General features: G+C 60.5%; 1 protein-coding gene across 1 annotated transcript; it reads right to left on the bottom strand.

Annotated features, from left to right (window-relative positions):
• Positions 1 to 1,115: 1,115 nt before the first annotated feature.
• Positions 1,116 to 19,604, bottom strand: ANO7 (anoctamin 7). The gene is given in 28 exon segments (XM_053655192.1): positions 1,116 to 1,301; positions 1,371 to 1,462; positions 1,465 to 1,490; positions 1,914 to 2,003; positions 5,012 to 5,069; positions 5,072 to 5,117; positions 5,191 to 5,396; positions 6,223 to 6,364; positions 7,512 to 7,613; positions 8,482 to 8,533; positions 8,754 to 8,778; positions 8,781 to 8,864; positions 9,612 to 9,678; positions 9,778 to 9,876; positions 10,444 to 10,468; positions 10,470 to 10,522; positions 10,524 to 10,574; positions 10,630 to 10,765; positions 11,637 to 11,678; positions 11,680 to 11,730; positions 12,163 to 12,208; positions 12,211 to 12,252; positions 12,474 to 12,636; positions 13,400 to 13,510; positions 15,540 to 15,679; positions 18,998 to 19,067; positions 19,502 to 19,526; positions 19,528 to 19,604. Coding segments are annotated over 28 exon segments (2,307 nt in total).
• Positions 19,605 to 19,888: the final 284 nt, after the last annotated feature.

The raw sequence follows: 19,888 nt of genomic DNA, 5'->3' as shown, positions 1-19,888 counted from the left end.
AATGGTCCCTGTCAGCAAACCACTGCGTCCCCAGGACCGGCCCCCAGGCCCGTGCTGGGCTGCTGTTGGGGAGGTGCCTCAGGGAGTCACACGGGCACCAGGGCAGTGGTGTCTTCACCATGGGTGTCACCTGGCAGCCAGGATGGCCCTCGAGCAGCAGCCCCTCCAGAGCTCCTGGTCAGACCCTCTGGTCAGCAGCGGAGGCCAAGGTGGGGGCTGCTCCGGGTGGGGACAGAGTGAGGAGAGAAGGGGCCCTGGTGACTGGCTGCATCTTGTGGCCCTGCTTACTGCACTGGTGCGTTCACTTCGTGAAAGGCCGAGGTACGTGAGCAGGGTTTTGTTTTTTGTTTTGTTATGTTTCAAGAAATTTACTTTAAAATTGCAAAGTTTGAGACAACAGCAGCAGCACCACCACCAACTGGAAGAAGGTCCTGGTGGGTTCCCGCAGGGGCCTTGCGGCCTCACTGCCGGGCGGCTCAGAGCGCAGTCCCTTTTCTCAAAGGTGGTGAGTGACGTCTGAAAGGCGCAGCCTCACTTGAGAGGCGCCGCCCAGGCCAGAGCAGCAGGGCTTTAACCTTGGCACTCAAGGAAGCTGCTCAGGAAGCTGTGGGTGGGGCCTTCTGGGAGGAAGTGGGACTGGGGGACCTGTGGGTGCCCTGAGGAGGCCGGAGCTTCACTCCCGAGTGGTCTGTGATGCAGAGGCACGGGCTGTGCAGAGAAGCCGCACACCCGACGGAGTGCGCGGCCCGGGCAGCGCCAGGTGGATGAGGTCCAGCCCTGCATACCGCTGCTCTTGACTTTGGGGACAGTTGGGTGGAAACAGAAAACTCCTACGTTTCACTGGTGGGGGAATAAGTCTTCCAAGCCTCCCCAGCCTCGGGCACTGCCCGGGCAGGAGCCAAGGTGCAGTGCGGCTTCTTGCCAGTCAGATGGAAGCTCAGTGGCTGCTGATGGTGGCCGGGAGGGAAGGGGGGCACCGGGTTCAAGAAAGGAGAGGACAGAGCAGGAGTCCTGGGCGGGGAATGCGGAGTGGAGGGGTGGGGGACCTGGTACGCTGGCTCCCAGCTGTGACTTGGAGCGTGGGGCTGGGAGGGGCATCGGAAGGGGCTGAGGCTTCAGGGCCCTGAGAGGCCTTTGCCTTCCAGGTAGGTCTGGCTCCAGGCCCCTCAGCTGCCAACAGGACCGCAGAGGGGAGGGACTGGGGGGCCCTGGCTGGCTTCTGGCCGCCCAGGCTGCAGGCCCAGGCTCTCCTCTGAGGCTGGGGGCCGGCTGTCCTTTGCTCCATTTGTCCCAAAGAGAGCCTGTGTCTGACACAGCGGGGTGGGTGCCTGAGGGAGTCTGAAGCGTAAGGCCTGAGGGTCGGCGCTCACTTCCTTCTCGGCCAGCGCCTGCTTGGCCAAGTCATGCTCCCGTCTCACCTTGACTTCCACGGACTGCAGGAGGTCAGGCACCAGGAGGTCAGCACCCGGCCGATGGAGAACACCACGTGCCGGGAGCAGGGGGCAGCGTCAGGGCTGGGAGAGGGTGCGCCTCCACGGGCAAAACAGTGGCCTTCGTGGGCCCAGGCGTGGGCACCTGCTCCCCGAGTGTGGGCTGGGCCAGAAAGCAGCAGAGTGCCAGCCACAGAGACCAGCCGCAGCCCCTGTGGCACTGCCCAGAGCCCAGGGCTCGTCCCCACCACCCAGGAAGGGGCCAGGCAGGGCCGCGCTCCCTTTTCCAGGCAGAGATGTGAGATGCAGAGAACTGATGGGGTCAAGGTGAGAACAGCAAGCACCAGGGCTCTGCTGCGTTGGTCACACTGACCCTCCAGGCCACACAGTGAGATGAGGTGAAGCCAGGGCGGGGGCACCATGCTGAGGCTGAGAGAGACAGCAGGGGGTGCCCACAGAGGGCTTGGGAGGAGCCCGGCTGCGTCAAACACAATGACAAAGGCCAGGCGGATGGCCAGAAGGTTCCAGTCGGTCCGGGAATACTGCCCATCGTCTTCCCTGAACGCCTGATACCTGCAGGAAACGTGGGACCCGGGGTGGGGGGTTGGCGGAGGCTTCTCAGTGCCGCCGCCTTTTCTGTTCCTGATGCTGTAACTCTGGGCCCAACTTGCCCGAAGAGGGAAATACTCGGCAGCATCCTCGGACAGGACTTCCAGCTTTCACTCCGTGGGAAATACTCGGCAGCATCCTCGGACAGGACTTTCAGCTTTCACTCCGTGGTCCCAAAGTGGGGAGCGGCGGGGAGCTGGGTTGTCTACTTCCCCTACGAGGCTGAATGAGTCCCCCAGAGGGCAACTGCACGTCGTCCAGGAGCGTGTCCCAGGATCCTGGCTCCCACGGGGTGCGCACCTGCAGGCTCCGGGCGGTCCGCTCTGCTCAGAGGCCGTGGCCCCGTGGGCATGGCGCTCCCAACCGCCCTGGGCGCTCGGCTCTGACCGCATCTCAGACTTCAGACGGAGCGGAGCCTCACCACCCTTTGACACGTCCCCTGCTCCTGCCTTAGGCTAACACACTGAGACGTGACACAACATGGAAAGTGTCACCAGAGCCGGCTTCGTGGGAGAAGGAAACAGTCTCGAAAGGTAAAAACACCATCACCTGACCTATGAGTGGCTAAATCAGACGAACAGAAAATGGGGAATGACCGATGAAGTCCCCCGGAAGGCGACGAGGCCAGACAGTTTAAAAAGGGAAAGAGAACCCCTGAGCTGGAGAAGTGGGGAACCTCCACAAGAGGGAGGAGGGAGCAGCTCTACTGAAGGAACAAAATGGAGATGTCTCTGGATGAGAAACTCTTAAATAAACCTGCCATGACTGACACCTGTTAGTGACACAGATCAGGGAAAAGGAGGAAGTGATGTTAAATGCTGTGTATGTGTGCTTCCAAGGAGAAAAGCCAGGTCGGTGCGGAACATTTCCAAAGGCCCAAGGGAAAAGAACTCCTAACCTGGAATTTTACACTTGCTTTTGAAGGACAAACAGATATTTTAAGACATAAGAGTTCACGAACCACACACCATTCGGAGAGCTATAAAAGGATATACTTCCGAAAGAAAAAATAAGAATTCGGAGGGAACACAATGAATAACACACTACTGTAGCCACTTCCATTAATACACCAAAAAGACGTGATTAACAAATGATTAAAACTTTCTGTGTTTTTAATAGTAAAGTTAAAACTAGAACAGTAAGACAGGCCAATGGGTGCTTAGCAGGTGGGGGCGCAGCACGGGAAGACCCTTGTCCTGCAGAAGGCGAGGAGCCGACGAGGGGTTCCCCCCGGCTGTGCTGGAGGAATGTGTAGTGTGCCGAAAATATAGGGTAGCCCCTAAAATAGTAAAAACACAGAGGGTTAGTTCCAAGTGAGTCTAAAAACACAAAACTACAGAACACCAACCCATCTACCAGAAGTCAGAGAAGAGAATAAAAAGGACAAAGAATGAATGGAGAAAGTATCCACTTCAAAGGCATCACAGCTGTGAACTTCTATGCAACAAAGAACCTCAAAATTCACAAAGCAAAACCTGGCAGAACCACCTGAAAACACCCGTAATCCCACATTCTGGGGAAGACTTTAACTCACCTCTATCAGAATCCAACAGAATAAGCAGGGAAAAAGAAAAGGGGGGGGGCAAGAAAACCCGAACAGTAACACTAGGAAGCCTGACCTAATAGTCTATATAGAAGCTTGCTCCAACATTAACAGTGAAAAAAGTATTTTCAAGTTCACCTGAAACATGCAAAATCCTCTGGGACCAGATCATGAAGAAGCCTCAGCAAATGTGATTTACATGTCAACCATTCAAGTCCTCTGCCCTCCAAGCAATTAAATCAAAATCAATGACTTTTTTTTTTTAAAGTAGCAAAAAAGTATTTGCATGGATGCCCTGTGGTGTGGCTCAGTGGATTGAGCACTGGCCTGGGAACCAAAGGGTTGCTAGTTCGATTCCCAGTCAGGGAACATGCCTGGGCTGCAGGCCAGGTCCCAGTAGGGGGCACAGGAGAGGCAACCACACACTGATGTTTCTTTCCCTCTCTCTCTCCCTCCCTTCCCCTCCAGTCAGAAGTTCAGACCTGGAGGGGGGGGCAGCGTGGGGGGGGGCAGCATGGGGGCGGAGGACGGGTCCACCCCACAGGGAACAGAGTCCACGACCCTGTCCTGTGCAGTAACTGAAGGAACTCAACTCATCCTGCTGTGAGACTCCAGATCAGTATGCGGGGCACCTGAAACTGACGTAACACCGTGAGTCTAGTGTCATTCAGTAAGTTGTGTGTCGGGGAACTTCCTCTCCCAAACAACGGATAAACAGGAAATACCGAGGGACAGAAGATTATCAGCACTCAAGGAATAAGACTTTCGCCCTGGCTGGTGTGGCTCAGTGGATTGAGTGCTGGCTTGGGAACCAAAGGGTTCCTGGTTTGATTCCCAGTCAGGGCACCTGCCTGGGTTGCAGGCCAGGCCCCCAGTAAGGGGTGCGTGAGAGGCAACCACACACTGATGTTTCTCTTCCTCTCTCTCCCCCTTTCCCTCTGTTTAAAAATAATCTTTTTTAAAAAAGAGTGAGACATTTAAGGGGTATGTATATTCAAGAAAATGTATAGACACGAATTAGTTTGTTAAAACCCAGGAAAGAATGAAAATGAATGAGTTGAAGTTTCAATTCCAGAGGACTGATTTTTTTAAAGAAAAGGAAAGACACAAACTGTGTCTGGAAAGCAAATGTGGCCATAAGTACAAACAGGTGCGCTGAAGAAAATCGTGAAGAATATTATGAATAAATGTGTTATTACATTTGAAAGCTTAGCTGAGTGTTCTGCAAAAGAAAAAAAAATTTTTTACCAAGATCGGCTGAAGATGAACCAGGAAAAAGGGACTCACCACTCAGTCTTCCGCTGGGCAGGCCCTGTGCTCGGATGTGCCAAAGTTCAACCCCACCCGCAGTTGGGGCGGACGGGCGCTCACGCCCCGGAGCCCAGTGTCCCCAACCCCGCGCGGCCCTGCCCTTCCCTGGCGGCCTCACCTGCAAGTGCGGTTGTGCTCCGCAGTGGAGGTGGGCGGGTCGCCGGCGCGGTCCCAAGGTAGTAGGCGCGCGGCCGGAAGTCGGACGAGAAGGGCAGCAGCGAGGCCTGGGTGCGGCCTGGGTGCGGGGTCCACGTGAGCGAGAGCCCCGCCCCCCGCGGAGCCCGGTCCTGCGCTCACGTTGCTGATGCCCGCCAGGTGTGTGATGCCCGCCAGGATCGGGAACCAGATGCCCACGTCCTGCACTTGCTCGGCCACCGGGTGCCGGCGTGCGCACACAAACTTGCGCGCGTCCAGGCGGATCTCCACCCAGTTGTTGAGCAGCGCGAAGAGGGGCGCCAGTGGGCAGGCAGCCATGAAGACGGTGACGAACCCGAACTGCAGCACTGAGGGCGCGTGGTCACCGCCCGCCCTGTCACCGCCCACCCGCCTGGGACCCCTCAGTCAGTGCGTTCCTGTCCCCGAGGGACGCGCGGACCCGGCCACGTCTGCTTCTGCTCTGGCTCGCCCCGCAGGCTCCACCCCCGAAATGCCCCCTGACTGTGGCTTCTGGAAAGGGGACCCTCGGGGCTCCGGGATTCCTAAACTGAGCCTGGGCCCCGCTGCCCGTGTCCGGGGGAGCAGGGACACACAAGGTCCACCTCGCTCACACAGGATGAAAGGCTTGTGAGCTATCTGCCCCCTGTTATCCAGGCACCCGCGCTGCTCCTGCCACCCCTTTCACCTTGGCTACTGGGGAGCCCAGAGTGATGGCGTGTGGCTCAGACTCAACACGGTGGGGAGCACAGCAAAGAGGGTGGGTGTGGAAAAGTGTTTAGAATCCACTCCCAGATGGGACTGCAGCAGTCAGGGTGCCTGAGGCCCTCTCGTCCCAGGTGCCGCCTTTCTCTGAGGGGTAGTTGTCCCCGCCCCTAGTGCCCGGTATCCTGAGCACCCGGCTACTCTCCCAGGTCCAGACAGGAGTCCAGCAGGTGCATTCCGGGGTCAGGGGCATTAAAGCCACTCTGGGAGAGCCCTGTCAAGGCTCCAGGTCCTCTTCCCAACCCCTGTACCCAGGGCGCTGTCCCTTACCACCCCCGCCACTCTTCCTTGGGCACTCCCCTCGGTGATCCTGAGCAGGCCCAGCTCCCCCAAGGACCCTCTGTCTCCACTCACGTCTCATTTCAAAGGAGATGTAGACAGAAGGGTGCTGGAGGCCCATGGGGTGCCTACCCACTTCGAGGTACTCATCAAACAGGCCCCCAAAGGGCAGCAGCTCGTAGTCTGCCTCCCAGGGCGCCTGGCCTGCGACCATGGAAGCCCCCACCTTCCTCTTCTTGGAGCGAAGCTGGACCTCCTGCCACCAGCCCTTCAGCTTCCTGGGGGTGGAAGCACCCAGGACAATGGCTCTTGCTTCTTACACTGAGCCCTGGTTTGTCTGCAGTTTGGGGGCAGCAGGGGAGGGTCTGCGCCCTGGGGTGGGCACAGCAGGGTGAGGCCTTGCAGACAGAGCCTGGGGAGCATCTGCGTCCTTCCTCCTTCTGTGGGGCAGCCCCGCCCCCAGCTCCCCTGCAGCGCCCTCAGGACAATCACCATTGCTCATCAGGGCAGCTGTAGGGGGATGGATTCCTCCTGGGAAATGCAAGGAGGTGCCCAGAGCTATGTCAACGTGGAAGGGAGCAGATGGAGGCAGTCACTGTGCCACTGGGGGCACATGTGTGTTGCTTTGTCATGTGCAGGGCATGTGTGTGTGGCACTGTCACATGTAGGACATGTGTGTCACTTTGGATGCACATTTTGGCTTGTGTGCACGGTGTTCTGTCATGTGGGACATCTGTGTTGTGGTGTGTTGGCCTGTGTAGGGCACATGTGTCACACCATGGGCATGTATTTTGCAGGGCATGCGTATGCATTGCTGTGTTGTACATGGAGCATGTGTGTGTGGTGCTGTCACACATGTGTGTGCAGCTTTGCCACCACTCATCTGGCCCCTTGCTCCCACCAGGCAGCAACTACACCCTGGACTCATGGTCTCCTTGGACTCAGCTGCACAGAACCGACTGCACCCAGAGAGGGGCGGGGGTCAGCCACGGGCCCACAGCCATGGCTCATGGGGCCACGGGGATTCTGTGGCACCACAGGGCAAGCAGGTGTGCAGGGGCAAGATGTCCAGGGTGGGTCCAGCCTAAGCAGCTGCTGCAAGGGCTCTGGCCTGGGAGGGGCCCAGTTGTCTAGATGGGTGCCCCCCTCCTCAGTGCTGCCTTGGCTGGGGTGCTGCCGGGCGCCTGGGCTACAGGGGCCACAGGAAGAACAGGCCTGCTGCCCCACGGAAGCTGGCCCGAGACAAGGGAACTTGATGTGCCAACCAGCCACCATGGGGTGTGGGAGTCATGGGGCCCATGGGGTGACAGTGAGCAGCGCTTCCCACATCCACAGTGAGGCCATCAAGTCCAGGGGGCTGGCACCGTCTGGGCTGCCCCAGGGTCCCTGGATTGACCCGGGGGGCAGGGTTGTCAGGGCACCCATGGGACGAGGGTCTCCTGCATATTGGTGACGATTTGCTTGCCCACCGTGATGACCAGGAGCTCCTGGGCCAGCTCGACTCGGCAGCCTCCAGCCGCGCACTGTGCAGCTGAACCCCAGTGAGCGCGGGGAGTGGCCTCACGCCCCATCCTCCTGAGCCCTGGGCGGGGGCCCTGGTCCTCCCCTCCCTCCCCAAGGTCCACTGGTAAATGGTGCCACCGCTGCACAGCCCCCAGTTTTCCTTTGGGGACCCACGTGGGGTCATGTGGGGCCAACACTGGCCTGTGGTCCAGGAGGCCCCACCCTGCAGCTTCAGCAGGCCCAGCAGGGGGAGGCTTGCCAGGGGCTTTTCGGGGGAGCTCCTGGGACAGTGCGCCCTGCACAGCGGCACCAAGCTGGAGGGCGTCAGCCTGCGCTGTGGGGGTGTCGAGCCCCCTGGGGTGGGGAGCAGGGCAGCATTGTTCAGACCCCTGCGCCCAGCCCACTCGAGCCCACAGCACCTGACTGGCCTCCACACAGGAGCAAGGGAGCCCCATTTTTCACGTGAGTCAGGGTTGGGAGCCTTTCCTCTGACGACCGGAAGCCCCTGAGCCGGGGTCCCAACTGCCTGGTCCCCAAGACACCCCTTCCTGCCGTGTGAAAATAGTGCTCCTCAGGGGTGGGGCCTCCCAGGCCGCCACGGTCGGGTATGTGGCCCGGACCCCAGGGAGGACAGGCCCTCTGGGCAGAAAGGAGAGGGTCTTCCAGGTGTGGCCCCAGCGGGAGTTGTCAGGGAGGCCCCGGGCCCCCAGGGACAGTCCCGGCCCACCCAGCCCACAGCCCCAGCCATCCGGAGCCAAGTGGTTTCCTGCTGCTGCCCAGATGTGCCTGCGGGGCGGGCAGGGTGGGCAGAGGCTGGGGCCACAGCTGGCACCTAATGGCAATTGCAAATCACCATTCCAGCAAATCAAGGCTCTGATGGATACTCGCCTCCTCATTTCGGACCCCCAAGGTGTGGTAGCTGCCTGGGTACCCCACAAACCTTGAAGAAATGAAGGTCCTGAGGCCACGAGTGAGCGGGTGCCACCTGGCCGCCCCCCTGCCTGCTCTGTGATGCCCACATCGGGCCTGCAGGAACCCTCGAGGTGGACCCGGGGCTCGGCTTTGCTCCAAGGCCTCGGCCCGGCACAGCCGCCCCCGCCCTGAGCATCTCGGATGGTGGGCTGCTGGGCGCCCCACAGGCACAGGGCAGTGGTGCCGACCTGCCCTTAAAGAAGGCGATGTAGATGGTGAGGAGAAGAAGCTGACGAACTGGAAGACAAACATCTTGAGGGCGAAGGCGTCCTCGAACCTGGTCTGCGTCCGGTGCATCTCTGGGCAGAGGAGCCACCCTGTGAGACCAGCTCCCCAACTCAGGGGGGTGAGGAAAAGCTGCACTGCCGGGGACCGGACAGAAATGCCTTCAGGGCGGGGGCTGGTTCTGGTAAACCAGGTTCTGGTAAACCACGCTGATGCTAGGAATGAAGAGGTTAGGCACGGGGGCAGCCAGAGGCTGGGCGGGGTGACAGACCGAGGGATGGGGTGACGCTGAGACAGAGGTGTGGGCGTAAAGGGTGAGTCAGAGGGTATACCTGAGGCCAGAAACAGCGCACACGCCCTGCTGTTGCAGGAACACTCAGGGGCTCCCCCCTGAAGGCACAGCCCCCCCACCCCAGTACACGGGGCTTTGGCACCACTCCCAGGCCAGAGCTGCCCATGGAGCAGCAGTGGAATTCCTGGGTTGGTTCGCTGGCATCTGTCCTTGGGAAACAGGGAGGAGGTGGGGTGTAGAGAAAGTGGGGGGAGGCAGGGGAGGTGGGGAGTGAGGGAGGAGGAGCGGGTGGAGGAGACGGAGCAGGCCTCCTCTGCCGTTGCCCAGTCGCCTCTCGGACCCTGAGAAAGCCGGGCTCGGGCCTGGGCTGGGTGGGGCCTCCCTGGGAGCCCCGGCGCGAGGGTCCTGTGCAGGGGTGCCCTGCTCACAGCTGGGGATGGGCCACATGCCCCGCTGCGCCCGACTCAGACACCAGGTCCCTTGGCTCTGCCTTGGGCAGTCCCAGCGCAGGGCAGCCTCGGCCACTCACCCCATCTTGTCAGGACCACGTAGGCCTTGGAGAGCATGAGCCCCGGGTTCACCATGAGCCGGCGAGGCTGGCGATGCGCGAAACCCGGGACAGAGGGTGGTCAGAGCTGGTGCCAGGTGTGGGCCTGGGCCTCCCCTACCCGCAGGGAGCTGTGACAGAGGCTCACCCAGGCCACCGGGAGGGTGCGGTCCGACCTGGACACCAGCATGGCCGCAGCGGCGCAGTACAAGACGACAGACACCAGGCACATGGCCACCACAGCCACCTACGGGGACCCCAGCGTGAGCCCGGAGCCAGGGTGGGGCCCCCAGCGCCGCAGGCCACACCCCCACCTACAGACCTGGCTGCCCTCTGTGCCTCTTCTGGTGGGTTGTTGGGGGACAGGGAGGGGAAGCCAGGGCGGTAGGAGGCCACTTAGACTCCCAGGGTGGATGGCATCTGGGTGTCCATGGGCCACTGGCGTTGTTCTTGACCCAAGTGCTGAGAACCAGCCAGCCAGCCCCCTCCCTGCTCTCCCACAGGCTGAAACTTAGGGATTCCCGGCATCTTAGGAGGGTGGAGGGTTGTGCAGAAAGCCCTTCTGGTTGGAGGACCCCACGCCGGGCCTCCCATGCTGAGGATGGCCGAGGCCCCCACCTGTGGGGAAATGGTCCTGCCCACACCCTGCAGCCTGGCCCTGAGCACAGCTTCCCCTCCTTGGAGCCCAGGCCCACAGGGGCCTTTCGGAGACAGCAAGCGTCTCGTGGGTCCCAGGGTCAGTGGGCACAACAGCGGCCCCCCCACAGCTCCGGGGGAAGGGGCACAACAGGGCGGGGGCGGGGCGGACACTCACCATCATCGGCACCAGCACAGACCCCGCGGCTCACTCAGCTCCTCTCAGGGAAGTAGGGTTCCTCCACGCCCGTGACGGACGGGGTTCAGGGCTGTCGTGGGAGCTGAGGCGGCAAACTGGGGCCGCCGCCTCTCCCGGAGAGGGGCCGGCATTTAGTGGGGGCCGTGCGGGCGGTGGCCGCCCCACCTCCATGTCCTCACGGTCGGAGCAGCCCCAGTGGTGGTCCAGCGTGGGCTCTTCCGTTTCCGGGCGCAGCATGGGCCACGGCGCCAGGAACTCGCTGAAGAAGACGGTGCCGTCGTGGTTGAAGAGCCGGCCGGCCCGTGGGCGGGCGTCACGTTCGTTGCCCCTACCAGCTGCTCGGGGTCTCAGCCCCGTGCCTGCCTGATGCTGCATTTAGGGAGCAGGTGACCCTTGTCCTGTCTCATGGTGGGGGTGGGGGTGGGCGGTGCCACGGGGTGGCCACGCCCGAGTCTCCCCCCCAACGTCGTAGGTGATTTAGATGCGATTCCAGACTTCCTGGGCTGTCGGTGTTTAGGCTTTTGGACTTGGAGCTAATGCTGTGGTGCGTCTAGAATGTTGGGGACGCTTGGTTGGGGTGAATGCATTTGGTGTGTAGGATGGACGTGAAGTCTGGGGTCCAGAGCGTGGACTGCAGTGGGTGGAATGGTGGCCGCCACCCAGAACCTCAGAATGTAAGTTTGTCTGGAACAAGGGCCTTTGTGTGTGTAATGAAGGTGAATCTCTTCAGGGGAGGGCCCTGCCTTGGGGGAGAGAAATCATTTCTCGCCCTGAGGAAATCAGGGCGGTGCGAACCAGGCTGTTCGCACCGCCCTGCAGTGTGTTAGAGCTGCGCCCCCAGAATCGGCACAGAAGGGTGTTCAGGAGCGTGTCCCGTCTGCCCACCCAACTTCGCACCAAGGGCTCTGGGCCGTGTGTGGGACCCAGGCGCAGCCACTGTTCAGTGGGAAAGCTGGACTCCCACAGCTGCGGGGCTCCCGGGAGCCTCCGGCTGTGCCTGACCTCGGACAGTGACGCACAGTAGCAACAGTAACGGTGACGGCCCACGTCCGCCCAGGTGGGCGCCGGTCACAGCCCCACCGCAGGCGAGGGCAACCCCACAGGGCCTGGTCCGGTGCCGGGCAGGGCCAGAACCCGGGAGCCACCTTCGCCCTCTCCCACCCCCTCCTACCTGGACCAGGGCGCACACCCTGGAGAGCGTCCAGAGGGGCAGTCGGGCAGAGCGGGCACATCTCGAAGCTGTGTGCGCTGCCGCACAGCTCCTGCCTTCAGAGCAGAAGTGGGGCTGGCGCCGGGCGCCTCCCCACCGGGCCTAGTGCCATCCGCTTCCTGCCCCCACCGCCCCGCCCAGCCCAGCGTTGCTCTAAAGTATATGCGGGGATAAATTTTGGGATAACTTTCTGAAATTTCAGCTCCATAATAAAGTAAAACTCGAGCCTCATCATTTGATTATCACAACAAAAGTTTATGCTATTGCAAGAAACAAAGGTGAGTGCCAGTGAAATTAACCTGGAGCACACCTGTCCAGTGGCCAGTCTTGGAAGTACCCCTCTACCTGGCATCCTTCCGGCAGGTCCACAGGACCCTCTGGGGTGTTCCTGAGGGCGGGGACAGGCTCAGTGCTTGCCTCTGGGGTCCCCGCTCCCACCCTCCCGAGATGCAGTGTGAGGCCTGGAGCCCAGGGGAGAGGGTACTCACATGGGTATGTCCGAGAACACCAGGAAGCAGCCCACCAGGAACACCAGGTGCCCACGACAGCTGCAGGCAGAAGCCAGCCTGTGTAGAACCCTGCAGAGGGGACCCGGAGGGGACCCCATGAGTCAGCTGCACTCACAGTCTCTCCCGGGGCGTGAGGAGGGCCCGGCTGCCGTAGGGACGGGGCTGTGCCGGCCTGGGAGGGGCTGCGCGCTGCGGGCAGCCCTGTGCTTGCTCCCCGAGGGAGACTCGGCCGATGAGCAGATTGTCGCCCTGATGACCAAGCCAGGGCTCGGGGCAGTGGCGGGACTTACCGAGCCAGGCGAAGTGGAGCCGCCTTCTCCCCGGGCACCTGCGCACGTGATCCAGGGGCTAGTACTTGTGGCACGAGCGCCAGCGGGCCCAGTGCCAGAACAGGACCTGCTGCTGGTTGGGGCCCGGGGCCCTCGTGCCCTCCGGGGGCATCGTAAAGGGGCCCTGGGGACAAGAAGCTGGTGGGTGGGGCTCCCTTCACCTACTGGGCCCTGCTCCAGGTGCGGGGCTTCAGCTGGGCAGGGGCCCCAGGCACCAGCACTGGGCTCAGGGGGGCTGCATGAGGGCGACATAGTGTGGGGCCCGGGGGTCTGGGAAGGTCTGCCCGGGAAGGGACATGAAGCTGGGCACCTCAGCCTCCGGTTCCTGGGGCCCAGCTCCAGGGGGAGCCTTGGCCGTGGCCCAGGGTGGACTGGCACCTCCGGTGGGCTTCTATGGCCCGGTGCTGTGCTGACCCCAACGGCCCCGCCAGCGAGGCCGACTGTGGCAAGCACTGTGTATCCATGGTTCTAGCCAGAGGCGGGGAGAGGGTGCCCCGATGCCCGTCTTGCACCCCGAAGGCCCAGTAGGTGGTGCAGGGTGCGAGGGCGTCAACTGGCTCCAGACCCCATGGGGGACACCCTTTCAGGCCGATGGTGAGCACCCCTCCACTGCCTCAGTTTACCCAGCTTTTGGGGGAGCACAGGGGCCTCCCTGTCTTCCCCAAGAGGGAAGCTGCCCGTGAAGATAGAGCCACTGTGCCTGCCATGTGGCAGGAGGGCAGTGCCTGGCCACGTCGCAGGTGTCAGCTGACCCCCGGCCCGCAGCCCGTAGGGCCGCAGCCACCCCACACGCCCTGTGGGTGGACAGCAGGACCCCCCCGTCCAGGAACTCACCGCACACCCATGCCGGTGACCCCCGCCCGGGCCTGTCAGCCCCCAGGCCTCACCTCGTGCAGGGCAAAGGCTGCCCTGAAGACGCCCTGTGACAGCAGCTGTTGGATCCCAAACAGACCTTTCTTCTCGTGGCCGTACGGGGTCTTGGCCAGGATCTCAAACAGCTGGGGTGGTGGAGGAGGGCACCGGTCACCTGTCATGTGATGGTGGGGTGGGACATCCCGGCCCTCCCATCAGGGGCTGAGCCTCCCACAGCCCTCTGGTGACAGATGGTACAGTCACAAGACCTTGGCCGAGTCACAGGCCCATTGAAGTTGAGCCTGTATTTGACCCCTGGCCCTGGCAGTGCACAGCCAGCTCTGGACTCTGCTCTGGGCAGCGTCAGCCTCCAGCTGGACATCTGCACCAGGGGTGGGCTCTGCTCCTCTGGTGGCCCTCAGGGGGCTATCCCGGGCAGGCCTGTCCTCACCCCAGGCTGAGGGCACTTAAGGAAAACCTGCCGCAGGTGGCCCTGTGCCGCCCCCACTAAAGGGTAAGCCCGCCCAAATCTGGATGAAGGTGTGGCAAACTCATGTGGCTGCCTCAGTGAGCCACACTGTCCCGTAACCCCCAGGCTGATGAGTGCACCCAAACTCAGAGTGGGCGGGGCGTTAGCTGCTGTCCCCCACCCACTGTAGCTGCTTGGGACCGCCCTGGGAGGGGCGTGGCACACGTGGGCCTGGGGGGGGCTGGGGGGCACGTGGGCAGTGGGTGGAGGCAGCTCTTCCCTCCCACCGGAAGCAGGAACACAGGAAAATGAGGGTAGGTGGGAAGTGACAGGCACAGTGTGAGAGAGAATCCCCACTGGTTAAAAGCAACTACAGCCCCACAATGAGGGTGACAGGCCAGCCGGACTGCGAACTGATGTCTCTCACACACAACCAGCAAAGAGCGGTGTCCCGTGCATCGATGCAAACAAGGTAAAACCCCACAGAAAAAAGAGCAAAAGATGGAAAAAGGCAGCTCAGGGCACTGGAAACACGAACAACTCATAAACATGCAAAACCGCTCAGCCTGTTCAGGGATCAGAGAAAATGCAAAGTAAACCCCGGGGAGACGCCACCTCACACCAGGTGCGACATAGCCAGGTGCTGAGAAGACACCTGCGGCTGACAGGGGTGCTCGCAGCCCGCGGCCTGGGGAGCAGGTGGCCACACGCACACACCTGGCCAGCATCTCTACCCTCAGAAATTCCTGCATCTGGGCACGGGACACACGTGTAAACCAGTGAGAATTTACGGCGGCCAATTTTCGTACTATCCCCAAACCGGGAGCAAGCCACACGTGTGCGCGTGCGTACGGCGGAGTCGCAGGCAGGGCGCGGTGCTCCAGCCCGGACGGAGGCCCAGCAGCAGCTGCACGGGCGACGCGCGTGGTCTCGCGAGCCTGAGGTCCCGAGGAGGCACACTGAGCACGACTCCGTCGTATCAAGTTCAGGCAGAAACCCAGCTGCACCGTTAGGCAACGTGGAATTGGTGCCCATTCACATGAGACAGGAATCGAAGAACGTGAGGAACGTAAAACTCAGAACTGATTTCCGGGGGACTGGGGAGGGGGACGGACACCTGCCGGCTGAACCCCTTCCTGGGGGCGAAGGGAGGTGGTCAGGAAGCAGGGCGGACAATGAGGGAGACACGTGGAGGGACCTTGGTGGGGGCAGGGACGAGCGGAGCCCTGCGCCCCATCCCCACCAGCTCCAAGCCCCACTTAGTGCCTGCACCGGCACCACCCGGCCCACACCCCCCGCCGCTACACTGGGTACCACGCAGCTCCTTCCTGCTTTCTCCGGCTCCCTGCAGTGGAAGTAACTTCGACTGACTGTTAACGATGGACACTGGGCCTGTGGAAGGGCTTTGTGGGTGTAACATCCTACAAGCACACGAGAGTCGTGAAGACAAACGTCACACCTAGAGGGAAGCTCTAATGTCGGAGATGGGAAAGGTGAGTGGAGAAGATGGCTTCTGAATTTGGGGGTGAATCTGAAGGGCTCTGGCCTCCCTGAGCCAGCTTGGTATGCGTCCGCGTGCCTCTGTTTGACCTGGGGCAGGGCATCCAGGGCAGCCCTGGGCTTGATCTGCCTCAGGTCTCAGGGCGTCATGCCCTCAGGCCTGTAGACACAGAGCCTGGGGCCCTAGCCACCTCCGCCCGGGGTACCTGGTCCACATGCCGCCCAGCCACACGAAGCTTATCCAGGAAGGCCTCCCGCCAGGCCCTGTGTGTGTCTGTCCTGTCCTGGGCAGCACTGTCCTGCTGCCCACCCAGCCTCGGGTCTTCCTCACAAACCAGGATGAAGTCTGCAGAGAACCGACAGGGACAGAGGCAGAAAGGACAGGCTAACTCCAGGGTGCCAGCCTCCCAGCCAGGACAGCCAGGCTCCGGGTGGGAAGTAGGAGCCAGTGCTTGAACAACGGTCCGCCTCTCCATACAGAGGGCCGGGTCATGGTCAGAGGGACCAAGACATTGTCGCCCGAGAACCAGAAGGAGAGAGTGGGAGATAAAGCGTTCTTTGAAGAAAAATGGTGAAGAATCTCGTAACTAACATTTTATTTATTTTTAGACGGAGGGAAAGGGAGGGAGAGAGGGAAACGTCATCGTGCCTCTCGGGCGCCCCCTACTGGGAGCCTGGCCTGCAGCCCAGGCATATGCCCTGACTGGGAATCCAACCCACAACCCTTTGGTTCTCAGGCCAGGATTCAGTCAGTCCACTGAGCCACACCAGCCAGGGCCAAATGGTGAAGAATTTTTAAATCTGATAAAATCTGAAGAATCAAAACTCCCAGTGCTCCCCCCGCGAAGAAACTCCAGCTCGGAAGGGCGCGGACAGCACGTCTGTGCCGTGCACCACAGAGAAGGCAGGGGGACGTCAACAGCTCAGTTTGGAGGGAGCGGTGAGGATTTAGACGCCTGATTCCTCAGCGAGACTAGGGAAGCCAGTAATAGACAGCAGGACGGCGTGTTTAACGGGCCGGGGAGGGCTCTGAACCCCGGACTCTCACCCCTGGGAGTAAACGAAGACCCCTCTCCAAACAATCAGAATGTGGGGGACGAAGGCGCAGCACACCTGCCCCACCGGAGACACAAGGGAGGTGCTCTCGGATGGAGGGACAGGCGAGCGAGAAGAGTGAGCGTGTCGCAAAGGACAGACACGCAACTAAATGCGAAGGTAAAACGACCTTTCACAGATGGCGGGATCTTGTATGTAGAAAATCCAAAGGCATTCACTACAAAAACTGTCAGAACAAATAACATTTGGCAAGGTTGCTAGGTACACGGTCAACATACACAAATCAGTTGCTTCCATACCCTAGCAATAAACAAGCCGAAAATGAAATGAAGGAAAATAATTCTGTATACAACAGTACCAAAAAAGAAACAAACTTAACGAAAAAATGTGCAGGAATGGAAAACTACCCAACATCACAGAAATAATTGAAGACGAGTTAAATAAATGCACAGACACCCCTCGCACACGTGAGTCCCTGAAGAGTGCTGAACTCGGTCAGGATGCAAATCCAATCTGCAGGTTCGGTTCCCTTCAGAGCCCAGCTGACTTTTCTGCATGAATTGACAAGTTTAAAGTTCCTGTGGAAACCCCTGAGATCCAGAATATTGAACAATGTAAAAAAAGAAGGACAAAGCTGTACCGCTCACACGTTTTAATTTCAAAACTCACTGCAAAGGTAGAGTAATCAGGGCAGTGTGGTGCTGGCATAGGGACATATAGATCAATAAAATATATTTGAGATTCTGAAAATAAAGCCGTAGATTTAGGGTCCACTTTTTACAAAGGGCCAACACAATTCAATGGGGGAAAAAACAACTGATCTCAACGAGAGGCCCTGGGGCAGGCGGACAGCCATCGGTCATGAACGAGTTTGGACCCTCTCTCACACCACACGAGACCTGACTCAAAGTGGAGTTGAGCTCATATGCTAAAGATCAGAGGACTAACAACTAAAACGATAAGGTGTGGCTCCGTGGGTGGAGCGCTGGTCCGTTCCCAGTCAGGGCACGTGCCTGGGTTGTGGGCCAGGTCCCCTGTTGGGGGTGCCCGAGAGGCAACTGTACATTGATGTTTCTCTCCCTCTCTTTCTCTCTCCCTCCCCCTCTCTCTAAAAATAAATGAATGAAATTTTTTACAAAGTTTAAAGGTAGGTTACAATTGTTTGTGTGGAAACAGACACAATACAATAATAAATAGTAACAAGAATAAACTGTGTTCTGCATACTCACAACTGTAGAACTTTTAGGAAGAAAGGGAAAAAATTATAAGACTCTCAGGAGAAAACACAGTCGTAAAAGCCATGGCCCAGTTTCTTAGCTATGAACCAAAAGCACAGCAATGAAGAGACCACGGCTGAGCTGGACTTCCTCTGAACTCGAGCCTGTGTGTGAGACGGGCACCGTCTGGGGAGGGCGGGCACCCCACAGGGTGGATGAAGGGTACACCTGCAAACCAGGTCTCTGACGAGGGACTTGTGTCCAGAATACACAGAACTTTACAACTTAGTGAAGACAACCCAGTTTTGAAATGGACAAAGATTGTGAATAGACGTGGCTCTGAGGAACACATATGAGACGGCCAACGAGCCTGTGAGAAGACGCTCGATGTCAGTAGTCACTAGGGAGTCACAAATCCGAACCACGGTGTGGCACCGCTGGGCACCCACTGGGGGCCGCGGAGGCTGATAGTGCGCTGGCCGGGTGTGGTGGGGCAGGGGCTGGGGCAGGGGCTGGAGCCCCACTCGCTGTGGGAAACAGTCCAGCGGTCCCTCAAAACGGGACACCTTGAGTTACCATGTGACCGGCGATTGCAGTCATGGGAAGACAATCGCATGTCCGCGCAGAGCCCTGTCCCCGAACATTCCCCAAGGTGTTATCACAATAGCGCCCCCAGTGGAGGCAGCGCAGACGCTCATCACTGATTCTCTGGGGTGTGTCTCCAGAAGTGTGGGTGCTTGATCGCGTGGTAACTCTGTGTTTGGTTTTTGGAGGACTCTCCACACCGTTTCCCACCAGCACTGCACGGGGCCCCATTTCTCTGCCTCCTTGCTGGCAGTTGGTATTTTCTGTTTTTGTCATTGCTGTGGCTTCAACAGTGGCCATTCCAGTGGGTGGGAGTTGAGGGGGATGCTGTTCTCAAGGGTCTTTCTGGGGCCGCATGGAGGGCAGGGCGGGCTCGGTGAGCACTGAGAGCCCAGGTGGGTGCTATCCCCAGGAGAAGACAGTGGCCCGGGGCAGACGGGAGCAGTGGGGGTGGGGAGACAAGAGACGAGTCCAGGGCGACTCCGAGCTGCCTTGAGGCCGGAGCCGGAGGGCGGTGGGCACCCCTCTGCCCTCCAGAGCCCTCTCCAGCGCTAGGCTCCCAGGAGGGACCCCTTTCCTGCCGCCTCCCCAGGTGGCGTTCTGCTCACCATGAGGCCCTCACTCCACTTCCCAGCACAGCAACTGGCGCCCGAGCTGGTTCAGGAGACAGTGCCGGGTGGGGGAGGGGCGGCCTGGTCACTGAGGACGGTGGCTCAGACCTGCTGTTCTTGTGCTGCCACCTGTGGGTGCCCTGTCTGTGTCCCCACCCTCAGGACCACAGCCGGCAGACACTGGAAGGTTGTCACCGATCCGGGGCTTGGCAGGGCTCACCACCCTGTAGGCGGCCACCTGGTCTCCGTCCGGCCGGAACAGAAGCTCCCGGTTGTGAGGACGCGCCCCTACCTTGCCCCAGACCCCCAGAGACACGGAACGCCCTGTGGGTGGTGTGGGCGGGGGCCTTACAGGTCCATGCAGGGGTGAGGCAGGCCCTGCCCATCCCGTCCCCCAGGCGCCGAGCGGCTGGCCAGGGTGGTGGGCAAGGGCCAGGTTAGCCAGCGGCAAGGCCGGCGCCCAGGGAGCCCACTGCTGCTGGCCTCCAGAGGCGAGAGGGGAGCTGGCCTACGAGTGGCCCCGTGGGTGGGCCAGAGGTGGTCACGTGCTCTGAGGGTGGAACCAGGCTCTGGGCGAGTGAGGCCACGTGTCCCCGTGGTTCCTGGGTCTCTCCCGAGAGTGGGGCTCAGAGACCCTCTTGTGCCCACCCCAGACCGTGGCCTGGAGCCCAGGGCTGCATCAGGGCGGCGGAAAGTTACCTGCGAGGTGCTGGCTGTGCTCCCACGAGTCCCCCTTCTCCGTCCCCGGGGCCATGTCTGTCAAGGCTGTGCTGTCATCCTCTGGGGCTGGCCTCTGCAGCATCCTGCTCCTACCCCCGGCCAGGACCAGGCGGCCTGAGAACACAGAGGGGGAACCTGAGACCCGGCCCCCGCCGCACAGCCGCACACCCCTCCTGAGAGGTGAGGACAGTGCCCCGGGCTGTGGGCAGGGCCGGGCCGGCCGAGCTGCCTGAGCTGGGTTACGTGATGACCCTGACCTGGGTGTGGGAGCTGCCTGTCCATCTGCCCATCCGTCTGTTGGGTGCCCACTCCCCGCTAGCCCTGCATATGTGTCCTTCCTCCTGCTGCCTACAGGGGACAGGCAAT

The sequence above is a fragment of the Artibeus jamaicensis genome, unplaced genomic scaffold (genome assembly GCF_021234435.1).
Source record: "Artibeus jamaicensis isolate MK-2021 breed Jamaican fruit bat unplaced genomic scaffold, CSHL_Jam_final contig_944, whole genome shotgun sequence".
NCBI lineage: Eukaryota > Metazoa > Chordata > Mammalia > Chiroptera > Phyllostomidae > Artibeus > Artibeus jamaicensis.
This window is presented reverse-complemented; position numbering and strand designations above follow the sequence as displayed.